At 39.2% G+C, this 15,396-nt stretch overlaps 1 protein-coding gene across 1 annotated transcript; it reads right to left on the reverse strand.

Moving 5' to 3' along the window:
- Positions 1 to 107: 107 nt before the first annotated feature.
- LOC306708378 (cyclic GMP-AMP synthase) lies at positions 108 to 7,724 on the reverse strand (the record flags this gene model as incomplete). Its single annotated transcript, XM_079176210.1, is given in 11 exon segments — positions 108 to 112; positions 523 to 905; positions 1,718 to 1,840; positions 2,465 to 2,564; positions 3,635 to 3,742; positions 3,745 to 3,766; positions 4,724 to 4,854; positions 5,031 to 5,253; positions 5,505 to 5,731; positions 6,304 to 6,450; positions 7,639 to 7,724. Coding segments are annotated over 10 exon segments (1,461 nt in total). The 5' UTR covers positions 6,443 to 6,450; positions 7,639 to 7,724.
- Between the last annotated feature and the right edge of the window lie 7,672 nt (positions 7,725 to 15,396).

Genomic DNA, 15,396 nt, shown 5'->3' on the forward strand with positions numbered 1-15,396 from the left:
GGCTTTTTCGCAGTATACACATTTGCCATATACAGTATGTTTATCATCTACGAATGCATTAAACACCTATTATTCGTCATTACAGCAAAAAGATGAGGTATAATTATTTAATCTACAAGAGATGACAGTAAACAGAGTTACAAAAACACAGAACAATACGAAACATTTTACATTAAAACAAAAGGTAAAGAATTTGTATGAAAAAAGGTCTTGCTGTTGATGGTGTTATCTGAAATAAGGAAGGAAAGGAAAACATTCATATATAGGTTACTAAGGTTTTCTCTTTTTGAAAAGAACTACAATGATTACATCTCCCATTAAAACATTTCTGAAACAATCTGCATTAAAAGTAGACATGAGGATAATTATTTTCCCTTTGCATTATACATTATTAAAACCTTATTTATCACCATGGAAATATAATATTTGAAATAGTCACAGATGAATTAGAATCAATAAGGAATGATGCCCTTTATTAGGCTCCCTGTTTTCACCCAATACATACACTCCATCCTAACTTACAAAATAGGACACAAACTACAGCCACAGCAAACAGCAGGACCAGTTTATTCATAAATGCAGTGTCCAGAGAGAGAACTGTAGTCAGCATGGACGACTTGTCGGTGGATATCTCAGAGGAGGTGTCTCCTGAAGGACTCCTCAGTCTGAGTGGTGGGACAGGAGCTGGATGCCTCAGCAGGGGCAGTCCTTCCCTCCTCTGCTCCTCCAAAGCGCTGACGAGGAAAGCCAGCGCTCTGCGGGGGAGGAGGTCCGGGGAGAAGAGGTTGCAGTTGGGCGCGAAGAAGTGAGGGAGGAGGCCCGTGCGAGCGTGGCTCTCCATGGCCCCGAGGAGGTGCAGGAAGCAGGCGGGGAGCTGCTGGCGAGCCCACATGGAGTCATCAAACCTGACGGGAAAAAGGTGTCACAGAAATGACTGAAAGAGAAATTATGAGACTGAAGGATATTTAATAGTAGTTTTTACAACCAGTTCTGCTGGTTAGTTTTCTGTTGATAGACTAATCAATCAGTCAATTAATCGATTACTTGCTCCAGTAGTTACATCATCCTACTGCGATAACTGTTGTGTTGATATACATTAAATATTTCGAAGGCTGCAACCAATGATTTTTTATATGACTGATTAATATGTTGCTTATTTTTTGAATTAATCGAATAGTTGTCTCTAAAATGGCAGAAAAAGTGAAAATGTTGATCATAGAGTCCAATTAGATGTCTTTCACCTGCAATAACCAATTATTTTGGACACTTGGGGGCAGCAGAAACTAGTTCAAATACAAACACCACATTAACAGTTACAGAGCAACATTATCATTCATTTTGTTGTTGTTTGTGGCTCTGTTTTTGTTCTCGAGTCAATGAGCTGAAACTGATTGTAAAGCTCCGTATCAAGCCAAGCCAAGCTGCAGATTCAGGCAAGAATTCTCTGTAGGTTCATCCTTACGAGTGACTCCCTTCACATTGTAACATTGCTTATATTATTGTTATAAAAACGGATTATAGATGCTTTAAATGCATAAAATCCAAGGATATTCAATTCACAATAACACTACAACTACCTTTGACACTACTGACAGAGCTACTACTAATGCAACAACATCCACAGCAGCTGCTAATAACACTTTGGCAACAACCACCGCTACGTTTCCATTCTTACAATGATAATAAAGATATTGTCATAATAATAAAGATGTCCTACCTGATGGACAGGGTGTGTAGGAAGACTGTCTTCCCGTGGTACGAGCAGAGGTGATCCAGCTCTTTGGGGAAACGTTGTTTCAGGCCTTCAATCAGAGACTTGAGGAGCATCAAGCACTGTTTACTACCAGAGACAAGATGAAATAGTTTCTTGTAAAAGGGCTCCAAGAAAAATGTTTTATTCCAAATTTATATGTCTTCCTTTTTTTTAAATCGCGACAACCGAAAACGTCTTCAGTTAGAGGCTGTTATGGTGGCCTTTTTCAAATCTCTTAACCGTTTGTCCTTTTATTAAGTTATTGTTGACCCTGTATACAGTGTTGACTACTTTTTTAAAGAAGTACATCATCTTTAAGACCGCCCCCTTCATGAAGTGTTCATAAGTAGTAAATAATTGTTTTTATTGATTAGCCATCAATCATGTATTAAAGATTTAATCGGTTATAAACCATTTTGTAAGAACACATTCGGTGGTCGCCAGGGTTAGGGTCAGTTTGGTAATAACGCAGTTATTCATGTTGGTAATCCCATTTTATTAAGTCATCAAGTCTGCAGTTAGAAATGTCAATTAATTATTATTAAAGGGTTTAAATGATCAAGTCTGAAGCTGTAAAATGTTAATTAGGTGTTAAGTACAGAGTGTCTGCAGACCTTTCCTAGAAATAATTGGTCTTAAAGAGATTTCTTTTCACAACCTGGCAACCTTATTACAGTAAAGAATGTGAAAGCAGACGGTTCAGAGTCTCACCGGCAGCATTTGGTGGCGTTGCTCTCACAGCAGGTCTTCTTGTTGCCGTGGCTCCTGATGAGTTTCTTCTCGATGTGAGAGAAAGAAATCCTCCAACTTTCTGATACATAAAGACAAAAACAACCTGATGGGATGATGACAGCGTACAAATAACACAAACACTGGACACCCACCATGGAAAATAACTTACAACTCCAAAAATGTGTTTTAACAAACAATTGCAAAAGAAAACATTAAAATGTGACTTCTATCAATGGTTTCTGTACATATTTGGAGCTGTAAAAGATTCAACTCTCCTGAGGGGAGGGAAGTATTCAGAGTCTCAGATCATTTACTGAAGTAAAAGTCCCAAAATGTAAAAATACTTCATTACAAGTAAAAGTCCTTCAAATAAAAGTTAAAGTTAAAATTACACTAAATTCACTCACCCTGTGACTGATATGATAAATGACATCATTAATACTGATGCATACATGTAAGAAGCACAGATACCGTTGTAGCTGGCCGTGGTTAGTTAGGTTGTGTAGTCCAGTGGTTCCCAACCTAGGGGCCGGGCCCCTCTAAAGGGTCACAAGCTAAATGTGGGCAGTTGTGAGATAAGTGATGGGAGAGTATGAAGGAAAAAAATCAAGTTATGACACACAAATCTGTATTCCATGTCTGCAATTTTTCTGTGAAATATAAAATGTACATCTTATTATTATTGTTAATTGTTATTTCAATGTAACCACTACTGCAAACGAATCACAGACACCTGAAACATTACAACTAGACTGAGGTTTTCTTTTTAGGTCAGAAGTCAAATTGGTTGGAAACCACTGGAGGAATCTTTAACAAAGTAATATATTTCATTACATTCAACCAGAAAAGTAACAAATACTAATAAATGCAGTAAAAAGTACAATATGTCCCAGCAGAAGTGTAATGAAGAAGAAATTGGAAATACTTAAGTAAACTCAAGTACCTCAAATTTGTACTTGAGTAAATGTGCTGAGTTCTTACTCCACCACTGCCTCCGGAGAGAAAACACAGTCTTTGGAGCTCCAAGAACTTCATGTCAGAAAGTTTTGCACGTTGGCATTAAAATCCTCTACGGATAAATGACCGTCTTGCTTCTGTCACAGTCATTGTTGTTCAAATACAACAAAAACAGACGGACGTTTCTCTCACCTTTGGCTTCCTCACTGAGGTTTCGTCCTTTGAGCCTCTTCGGTACGAAGAAGCACGGCAAACTTTTGATTTCTTGACGTACCTTCTTTCCCAGCCAGTTGTCCACAGCGGCCAGCCCTGAGAGGAGTGAACCTCCATACAGCAACAAGGACAAGTGTTACATTAAGTACAATACTGCTGTCACTATGACTACCCTTACATCTACTACCTCTGTCAATACATTAGTACATAGAACCCTCACTAGTATTCCTTCAATTACCAATACTACTACTGCCTTTACAATTATGACTTTTAATGCTACAATAGGTGGAAGATGTATATCTTTTACTTTGGTACATTTTAAAAGCAACATAAGTATTATCCAGTAAGTACTTTCTGGCGGAAAGTACATTTACTCAAGTATTATACTTAAGTACAATTTTGAGGTACTTTGAGGTCCATTTTATATTACTTTATACTTCTATTCTGCTACATTTCTGTCACGATTTATGTTTGGATTTAGTTATTTATTCTGTTTTATTGAGATGTTCCATGTGTCTTGCACTTTATCTCCTGCCGTTGTCTGTCTTCCCCCTGTGATGGTCTGCCCTTCCCTAATTAGACACTGCTGCGTTCAATCACCTGCACCTCCTCAGTGTGCTTCACTTCACTTTCTGCCCGTCTGTTCTTCTCGTCATTGTCTGCCCCGCCCTTAATTGAAACCTGCTGTGTCTAATCACCTGCACCTTCCCTGTGTATTTAAACCCTGTGTGCCCCTTGGCTCAGTGTTCGTTTGTCTTTGGTGTAACCTGGTCTGTCTGTCGTCTGCCGGCCATTTCCTCCTGGTACTTTTTACTCCACTACGATTTAACAGTTTTGTGACTACATATTACTTTGCGTATTTTGGAGCTTGACTCGTACAAGAGAAGGAATTGCTATATGAATTAGGAGATTAGAGGGGATAAAACAGACATTTTGTGTGTGTGTATTATCATATATCAATGCATGTGGTTTGTTTTTTCCCTCTAATTTATATCAATCCGAGATCCGATGATTTGATCTGTCCAGATTTACACTAGTCCTCGTGATTAAACAAATCTAAATGATTACCTCCAGAGCAGGAACCAGGTCCACGGAGATCAACTCGTCACTGCAGATTTCATTCCTGCACAGAGACAAAGTCACAGCCGGCGAGTGAAGTCGCTTCCTGTTCATCTCCCAGCGAAAGCCTTCATCAGGCACTGGAAACATGGGAACGTGAACACAGACTGTTATCCAGGTTCCCAAAGTAGGACGAAGGTCCACAAAGTATTAAGTGTAAAATGAGTCCTGATAACTCAAACTCCAACAGAAATATAGAGGGAGAAACCAGATGATTGTCACAACAACAGCAACAGATGAGAGGTAATGATCAGACCTTTGTAGGTCTTGAGGAACTTGCGAACCAGGCGATACATCTCACTCAGGATCTTATTCGATGAGAGGGTGCGCCCGTTCTCCAGAACAAAGGCTTGGATGGGGCTCTGAGTGGGCCGGGCAAGATCGATCCGGTAGAAGAGGCCGCCGTCGAGCTCTGTCATGTTGAGGCGCGACGGGGCCTGAAGCTTCAGCATCATGTCAAACTCATCGGGGCTGTGGATCTGAGATTCAGCACAACAAAGACGGTGGATGTTTATCTTCCATACACTTGAAATGTCTGTTTACTTTATCTGATTTAAAGTAACTTTGGGGTCCGGGGTCGCGCTGCAGTTGTCTGTATGTGCTTCACAATAACAGAACATGCATTTTATGAGGTTTAAATCTTTGTGATAAACCCTTTTAGTGTTCTAAAATAAATTGGGCTCTGTAGCTGTATTGTTGACTTTAGAAATTGTGTTAATCACAACCTCACCTTGACTTTCTCAAAGTAGCTGCCGCTGTTGAGGAAGTCAGCGGACTGGAAGAAAGGCTGATCACTGTTGCCTCTCAGGAATTTCAGCAGGTTGTCTCGGAAATCGTTGACCACCTCTGCGGCCCAACGGCGGTCCGTCAGTCGGATCTTGAGGTCTTTAGCGTTGAGTTTGATCCAGCTGGTCAGCTCCGGAGAGACCGACTCCTCAACCACTTTGGATCCCTCCTCTGCAAAGAGACATGATTAATAAGTACATTTACAGACTACTTTAGTAGTGCCTATTTCTGTGGCACAGGGGAACTGAGATGTTCTCCATTTATTTCCTGATGTCAGTGTTACAGACCTGTGTGTCTGACACCATTGACATATTATCCAGGAACTATCGAAATGTTCTAATTTGTTAAAACAGCCAGGGTTCAAAGCAACCCACAACACTCGGTGTTACTCATGGCTGACTTCCCCATGGCTCCTCCCACTTCACATTTATATTGGAATTTAGTAAAATTAGCAAGATCATTGTTGTGTGGGTGTGTCTAAAAAGATTGACTGGGATTATGCAAATATATCTAGTTCAAACTAGAGATTTTCATGTAGAGATTTTGTATTGTTGAATTATGCTATATTTACATTAGCTCAGGTTTTTTTTTTTCAGTGCAATAGATTCCCCTAAATCCTACACACTGTATGATCTGAATATGTCTACCACACTAACATTCAACAACAAATAACCATGCCGGAATTACATGTATTTTGAGATTAAGATGGAAAAGTTTTGAACAAATTTAATCTGCAGCATCACCTGAAGCTTGTTTCTGCTGAGTTTTCTGTCTCCGTCTCGCTGGTGTGAGTCGAGGAGGACTCGACTTTCCTCTGGTGTCGTCTTTACGCTGCTTTGCTTCAGCCAGACTGCCCTTCACATCTCTGTCCTCTCTGTCCATCACTCAGCCTTGAATAATTATGTACAGAAAACAGAGAAAAACAATTGTATTGAACATTAGAGACGAGTACAGAAGTTTAGGGTTGAAAGGTTTTATAGCCGTGTTTGTACTGGTGTCTCTGATGGAAACCATTGGAGGCGTTTCGTTCTAATGAAGAAGAGCATCAGAAGACCATAATTTAACTAAGTCACAGCATATACGTTACCATGGCATTAAAAATATAAATGAACAAGTTTAGGTTCTGTTTCAAAGCAAAAACTTTAAATTGGACAAATGTTATAGTCCAACTTTACATTTTATATACGTTTGCATTATGTTTACTGATTATGTGCGCTCAAAAAAAGCAAGTTTGAAAAATCTTGGAAGTTTTATTTTAAGACAAAGCGCACACAAAATATAATATAATATGAACGTATTTTGCTTCATGGTAGACCTTTTTATAAAGTGTTCTACCTAGAACCCAACATAATGGGTTAAACCTAGAATCATCTGTGAAAAGTTCCACCCAGAACCTCCTATGAGAGGTTCTACAGACAAAACTTCTATTGTGTAATGGTTCCACCCAGAACCTACTCTCGAAGTTCTATCCAGAACCTTTTCACCTTCTAAGAACAATAACCCACACAGAGGGTTCTATACCGAGATTCCTTTTATAATTTAAGGGATTCATCTAGAACCCTATCCTTTAAGAACTCTTTCCTCTAAAAGGTGTTCTTTGGATGAAAAGGGTTCTTAATGGAACCCTGAGTCTCCTTTGAAAAAAACTTTTATCAAAAAATTGATCTTTAGAAGCAAATTGTTCTAGATAGAACCTCGGCCATTCAGGAAGAACCCATTTGAAACTCTTATTTCTTAGAGTGCCAATAGATAGACAGACGGACGGACAGACAGACAGATGAGAGATGATCGATAGATAGATAAATAGACAAACAAATGATAGATAAATCAATAGATAGACAGATGATAAATAGGTAGATAGATAGGTAGATAGATAGATAGATATATAGGTAGATAGGTAGGTAGATATATAGGTAGGTAGATAGGTGATAGATAGATAGATATATAGGTAGGTAGATAGGTAGGTAGGTAGATAGGTAGGTAGATAGAAAGACGGACAGAAGGATAGACGGATAGATAGATAGATAGACGGATAGATAGATAGAATATCCTCATTATATTACAGTGGTTTAACTCACCTGTGTTTGAGAAGCTTCTGTTGCAGATGGAAATGATCGCTCTTGTGTGTCTTTCCTGCTCTTCAGCTCTCCAGTATCTTTCCTTTCACTTTCACTTTCCAAGAAATGTAATCTGAGGATAACGCCTTCCTCATGCCTCCTCATTTTACAACGACTTAAATGGTTAAATTCGTGCCAGTTTTACAGTTCCACCCATTAATAATGATACTGCCAGGTGATAAACAGTTTGTTGCACATTGGGCCAACTAGTTTCACCAGTGTTTCTGTGTCACATTGTAACAAGGCACACCTTTCTAATTGTTCAGGTTACGTTCATCTATTGTTCATCTATTGTACCTGAACTAAATAACTAGGCTGCCATTATAATCTTATAATGACGTAACAAGTTCTTGAATAGGCATGTAAATCACAAAATATATACTTTTAAGAAGATAATCCTCTTAGAATCTGCAGAAGAAAATAAGAATTGACCGTATCAAACTTTATTGGAGTATAGCCTAAAAAGTGCTCTGCTGTGTGTTAATTCAGGAAGTCAACATTTTGACACCTGAGAATTACAAAAAGTTGGCATACATCAACATCATAAGACACCAATACAGTCCCACAGAGCAGTCATCACACACAAGCTAACGTCAGCATGCCGATGTTAAGTAGTTGTAATGTTTAACATATCCACCAACTAAGTAATGTTAACATGCTAACGTTGGCCAATTAACACAAAACCCAGAGTGCAACTGATGTTGATGGGAATCCCATTATTTTTGCAGACATTTGGTCATAAACCAAAGTGTACCTATTTGGACCTCATAGTGGTGCTAGGAAATCAAGTATCACCAAAGACAGTTGGATTTCTCCTCTGGGCACCGTGAATATCAACATCTAATGTCATGGCTGTTCATCCAAAAGCTGTCAAGATATTTCTGTCTCAACCAAACCGGTGGCTAACAGACCAACGTATCCATCCACACAGAGTTAATGACCAGTCATTATCACAATGCATTTGTTTGTTGAAAATAAATTGTCAGCATTCTCCTTTTTTATCATTTAATGCTTAAAATGATTTCAGGGCATCTTGGAATCATAGAGGTATTACACTTGCTCACCATTGCAGAGACCCCTGTAGTCCCCTGCAGCCGTGCCTCTGGCTCAGTGCTTTAATAAACCCATTTGGCAGTGCACATGGAAACTGGCAACCGTGTTCTGGTCACTGCAGCTGGTTGTCTGTGGTGCTCTCTGACCTGTAATACTGGGTTAGTTTGACAAACTGTTTAAAAGGACTGTGTTAAATATTTCAATAATACAGAAAGAATTTACTTAACGTAAAAGGCATTCAGGCCTAATCACTGTGTTTTTTTCGATTTTTAAGAAGCAACAATATCCAAATTTAAACTATTCTTTCTGTCTCTCGAGTCATTTTACAACAATTACTTATTACTGCACTACACTTTTCTCCTTCATCATATGACCTCCTGTTCCTTTTTTTTGTAGTCCCGGGAGCCTCTGGCGCTGTGTGACCTGAAAGCAGAAGTATCCCCGAGGATCTCGGCCGAGGACCTAATCGACCTGTGTGAGCTGTCATTTGCCGGGCCCACCAAAAGGACCAAAGCCGGCAAGCCCAAAATCATTGCTGTTGACATCCATAGTGTCGAGGAGTATCCTTACCAGTCTGTTAAATGCTGAAATTTTAACATTCAAATACATTGTACAATCTTTCTCTGCTGAGGCACAACAGGATATGGTGCACGCAGACTGGAGCTTGTTTGGACAACGTTGGATTGTGTCGAACAAAGCAAGAACAAGAAATTATCTGCTGACATATTGCCAGTTTCAGGTAAGGTTGTTCTGAGTAGAATTTACATCAGCAAACCTCCAACTTGAAGTTTTCTGTTACTTAAGGGAGGGTTATAATTATTCAATTCTCACTCAGCTGAGATGCAACCCAGCTGAGTGTAGTTTTGAGTGCCATGTTATACTAGAAAAGATGGGTCCTACAACATGCTGTCCGACCACGTCAGGAATCAAAAGTGTTTATAGTTGTTCCGAAAGGCTACACTTGAAGGTCGAGTGAAAAGCTGGCTGTCGGGTGAGCGGAGGGAGATGCAATAACCGCCTGTACTTTCAGACAGTCTCTCCTGGAAGACATTCATAGTGTTGCACTAGTTTGTACACATGAAAAGTGACAGAAATTGTTGTGTAAGGAATGAAAAGAGAGAGCTAGAGAGAAGTTCAATCCCTGGCTTCTTTATCTTCTTGTGAAATGGGTGGGAATGTCAGATTGTTGACGGCCGAAAGTTGCCAAACACAGCCCCCCTCCCAATTGTGACAGCACTTCAGCAGAAGTATGTTGGCAATTTCTTTTTCTTGTAGGCAGGACAGGAAATAACGTGGAAAGTGTTGTAATTCTAAGCAGTATTGAACAATACCATCACTTCTTTACAAACACTTTTAAAAGAACCATATAGCAAAAGTCTTTTGTCTTGTGCAGTCTGGTAGGCAGCGGGACAAGATTTTGGCATCAGAGGCGTTCTGGTTTCAGTTTGTAGTTCTAGTAGCATTGACCAAGGATGTTGGAGCAGGCTTTGGTTGAATACAGTTAAACGGTCTGTGTGGAGAAACCTACCGGCTATCGTCTGATGATGACTTAGCTTTTTATTGGTTTAACGTTTGTATGTGAACTGGCTACTTGTAAAACCATCCGGTCGTACACGTTGTTTCTTAATTCCAACTCCAGTTTTGCATTTCGAGTTGCTAATCGGAGAGTAAACGATGAGCGTTGCACAAAGTCTTGGTCCGGATATCCGCTGGCTACACCGGACTCCAGAAATATAGCCCCTTGCCCCGGAAGGCTTATCTGTCTTGAGACCGATAGTCGATGGGTTCCGAGATTAAGTAGCTCAGAAGATAAAACGATGAATTACAACTATTAATGTTATCAAGTATGAAACCGACATAGTTGGTGGATTAAGATTACACTGCACACTACAAGGCAGTGTCCACTATGCACACGGCCCCTCTGACAGGGATCTTCTACACGGCACTCCTACGCTACACCTACACCAGCTTTGAGATTTCTTGTGTCTCTTTTCAGTCTCACAGCTGAATTAAATGGTTCTCTTAAGGTCAGAGTCCAAGTCATTTGTATCATATCTGTGCCATATATTTGCTGGTGTAACGTGTGAAACTTTGTTTACCTGATTGTTGTTGAAGATTGTTTCCTTCACTCAAAATTATTTTGGTCAAGGTTAAAGACACACACAGACGAGATTTGCATTTGGTTGCATCTGTGCATGCAAGATCCCACAGTGCCTCTGAACTCTTGCTTACCTCTTGACCTGGTGCCAGTGCTTTGCAGAGTTTTTAAAGTGAACCACAGGCACAGAAAGTACACCAGTGACATTACCATCTAAGGCAAGTAGCAACAGATTCAGGGTGGATGATCTACTTTAGTCAGGTGCTGCCAGATTGTGCAACATTGAGTTAGGCCCCTTACATCCGCCCCGACGGTGAGCTGGTGCAGTGTCCTGCAACAGGAATCCTCCAGAAATACAGAGGACGTGTCATCGTGATCATTAGCCACGCCATGAAAAGTGCTGCTATGGTGAGAAAGCAGTCACACACACATGTATACACACTATCTTAACTCTTAAAGTGTTAACTCGGACATATAAACCCAAGATGTGCATTACATAACCTACCATAGAGATGTCGTATACAAACACTTTATAATGTTGTGAAAGTCAATCTCTCGGTAATGTTGCTTTTTGTAATATCTAAGGGGGACATGTTGGTACCATTATTGTTTGAACGTACATTAGAAATGTAATCAAGCTGATGTTAGGCTTTATCTCAAAGCACAACTGTGCCTACGCACAGCCCCACAGAGCCTCTAGCAAGAACGACGGGTTTGGTAAAGATTGTACTCTGGCTGCTGTGTTCCCAAAAACAACAACCTGAGCGATTTGCTGCAGTGCAACGGCACATCAAGCAATTTTGACAAAATAACAGCGCAGGGATGTTTTTTAAACTGTAGAACGAAACAAAGTTGGCTCTATATTCATCTTTTCAGAGGTGTCTCATTGAGTGTGAAATCCCTTTAGTTGCCTGGGTGGGGGTCATGTCAGGACAGTGGAAGCAGACCTCAGGGTCATATTGCCTCCTTAAAAAACCTTGTAATCTTCTGGACCTCACTGGAGTCTTAGGTGAACTCCACAAGAGCAGTTGTCTAGTGAGATTATGCTTTTTTTTTTTTTTAAAGGATGTTTCATCCTGCGATGAATTATCCAGATCCCCACCCAAACTTAACATTTTCACGTGACATTACTCACCGACACCATTATCACAAAAATTTGTGTTTCACAATCCAATCCAAAATCCAGCAATTACTCAACTATTCCAGTCAATACACAGCAGTTTTCACCAATGTATGTTTTTTTTTTAATAAATATATATTTGTCTTACTTTTTGGAAATTATTTAACAATATTTCCGATCATAAGACTCGTAAATACTTGTGAAATAATAGTTAATGAAAACAGACATGAACCACATATTTATAGTTAATATTATATTTATACATTCCCTGATATCTGTTGAATATAAAGCTCTATGACTATCCTCATTGAGGCCGTAGGATGTAAATGAGACAGGAAACAACACAACCATGAAACAATGTGAGTGAGTAAGTTTGATTGCCTGCTTGTATATATGCCCGGGGAACCAAAGTACCACAAAGACGAGCAAACCGCTGCTTGCACTGGTCATTGTGACAATAGTGTACAATGAATGCAATGTGGGTTTTTTTCAATCATCATTGTGATGTCAACATGCGCCATAAACACTTTGCAAAAGACTGATATTGCCTTCGGGGATTCTTTAGTTGATAGAATATCAGTAGAAAACTGACTTTCATTGAAGAGTGTTGGAAATAATTTCCTTTGATTTAGTTTTACTCAAGAAGCACTTTGTCATATTTTAGCTGTATTCTGAAAGCAGCAGAAAAACATGAATGAATACAGTAGTATTGTACATTTATAGGTCTGATGTACAGTGTAATAAAAACCTCTAAAAGACACTAGGACCTTAGCCAAGGCTGTAACCGGCTTTTACATAAATTATTACCTTTGACATTTGGCAGAAAAATAACTTCAGAGTAACTGAACAGAAAACTGTATTGATCATTATATATTCTCCTTTTGTGCTCTCGTTAGAATACATTAGCCAAACTTAAATTTAAAAAATACTCAGCAGGGATATTGCTTCTGGCAACATCCCAATTTAGAAAAGATGTCCTCCTTCCATATGTTGGAAAGTAAGAGAGGGAAATAAGTAGTTCTCCCTAATTAAAGAAACATGAGTCCTACATTTTTTTTAGGGAGCAGCGGAAAGATATCAGTTTCTAACCTGGTTAAAAATAACGGTTACAGAGAGTAATGGAAGATTTCTTCTGCAGATAGACTGAAGTGTAAATACATCTGTTTGTGAACTGCTCATGTATCAGAACGTGGTCATAGCTCTACTATTTTGATAAATAGAGCATCTGTGTTATACAGCATTAGTGTAATGATGTTTCATCATTATCATCATTTTGTATTAAGTATGATGATTGATCACCATCTTTATCATCACAAATGCAGGCAAGTATGATGACTATTCACCCCCCCCCCCCCCTCTATGGCCAACCCCACACTTGAAATTCCACATCTGAGGTTCAACCTCAGTAATTCATCAGACCTTTCAGTCGTGCGGGTCACAAAAGTAAAGGTCAATAAAAGGACTCAATTGTGCTTAAATGCCATCCACATCTCTGTGCACCAGACCAGTGCGACATTATCATTAACTCAGGGGCAAAGCAATGAATGCACTCTCTGTGCTCAGGCTTCACTGTGCACCTTTAACATTTAAAACCTATTGGCGGTCAGAAGTAAGCCTGATTCTTCATGCTCTGTTTTTATTTTAGTCGGTTGATTGAATCGGATTCTTTTTAACTGTACTCCTAAAACACTTGAATGTGTGAGCAACAACCCAGGCTCACGAAATAAGCTTTGTTTTGTTGTTGTTGCTTTGTGATAGACACATGAATAACATGAATCGGGTCAATTAATCATTACAGTTTTTATTCAAAGGGATTACTTTTGTACATAAATTGTTGCTGGGTTTTACTCCGTATTTAAAAGAATTAAAATGTCTATGTCCATTATTTATTTGTATTTTCTATTAGATAATTAGACAGCATGACTTTTATGAGCCTGTGAGCCTAGACTCAGGACAAAAAACATATAGTTACAGACAGATTGCCAAACACATTTGTAGATTTAAGCCATGGCAACAGGGAAGCAAAATAACAACAAAATAGCCAGTTGAGAGGTGTGCTTAAGGTAGAACTAAAGAATTGTGTTTTTCCAGCTCTTGAAAAGCAATACTTGTCACTCATTAATTAAAGGCGTTTACATATATTTTATATATACATTTTTAAGGTTCTTTCACTTTTGTTTAGACCTCTTGTATTGACTGTATTTGACTGACGTTTCCCCGACTCCCGTTTGCTTCGTTGCACCTCATGGAGCTCCACAAAATACACCTCTATCACAATAAGCAGTTTGAAGTCCCGTGACCTTGCTTATTTCACTGCATAACTCCAGCCACCTTCAACCTGAGCAGAGCTCTAATGCAAAAAGCCAAAATAACTGAAGTCAGGGACTTTTAGGCCAATCTCACACATGTTGGATGCTTTATTTGTTAACATAAAGGAACTCACAGTTTTGCACAGAGCTCATCTGTAAAGCTTGACTGATTTTGTTTAAATAATACTTCCGGTTTTCACATGTAAAGCAATCAAGACTATGTTCAGTCCAATGAACTGTGTCCTACAAATAACACCATGTAAGCATTAATGTTGAATGGCCTGACATCTATGTAGATTGTGAATAAAGATAAACTACCAGGTCCCTCCCAACATTTAATTAAAGCTGCGCATTCAGGTTTGGTTAAACTCCTGATGTATGACACAACTAAAATATATGTATCAATGTGTCAGTTTCTGTTTTGTAATCCCTGTTGTGTATGATCAAATCTTACATTCTCATCCAGAGGTTTCTCAATCAGATTTACTAAAATGCCACAGACACAAGGGCTTACACAACACAGGTCAAATGAGAGGTCACAACAAAAGTAACATCTGTTCTTTCTAACGCAGTGTCTCTGCTATATCTAAGCTTCTTTTTTTTTTCTCCTAGTTTGCAGCACACCTGGTGAAGGTAAATTTCCAGCGGGTTTGTATCCTGGATGGAGGGATCAACAAGCTGAAGCCCACTGGACTCCTGACTGTCCCCTCCCCTCAGATTTGACCCCGTATCTCAGCTTCACACTAACAAAAGGAACGAGTGTATTTTGCATTTTGAGCTGATATTGAAGCAAAGAAACAAATTTAGACTTTCTTTTGATACACATTCAAATCAAATTAAACTGGTGTAAAATGAAAAATGCCATTGTAATCCACTTCTCAACACAATTTGATTTCATCACCAAATATTCTTTCAGGACCTTTTTTTACATTTTTTGTCTCCAAACAAGAATGATTGAATCAGTTATTTTCTTCTGAATCTTCTGCTATGTGTCGTAGTTGCTTTGCACTGATAGATGAAGCTGCCTGTGAATATCTTGATGTATGTCAACCTGTCTGTTCTGAGCCAGTTGATCTGAGGAACTGTGTCGTATACTCAGTGGTCACTCTAAGAGGTACACTTGTGTGAACCAATGCAAT

This window comes from Pholis gunnellus (assembly GCF_910591455.1).
Source record: "Pholis gunnellus genome assembly, chromosome: 16".
In the NCBI taxonomy this organism is placed as follows: Eukaryota; Metazoa; Chordata; class Actinopteri; order Perciformes; family Pholidae; genus Pholis; species Pholis gunnellus.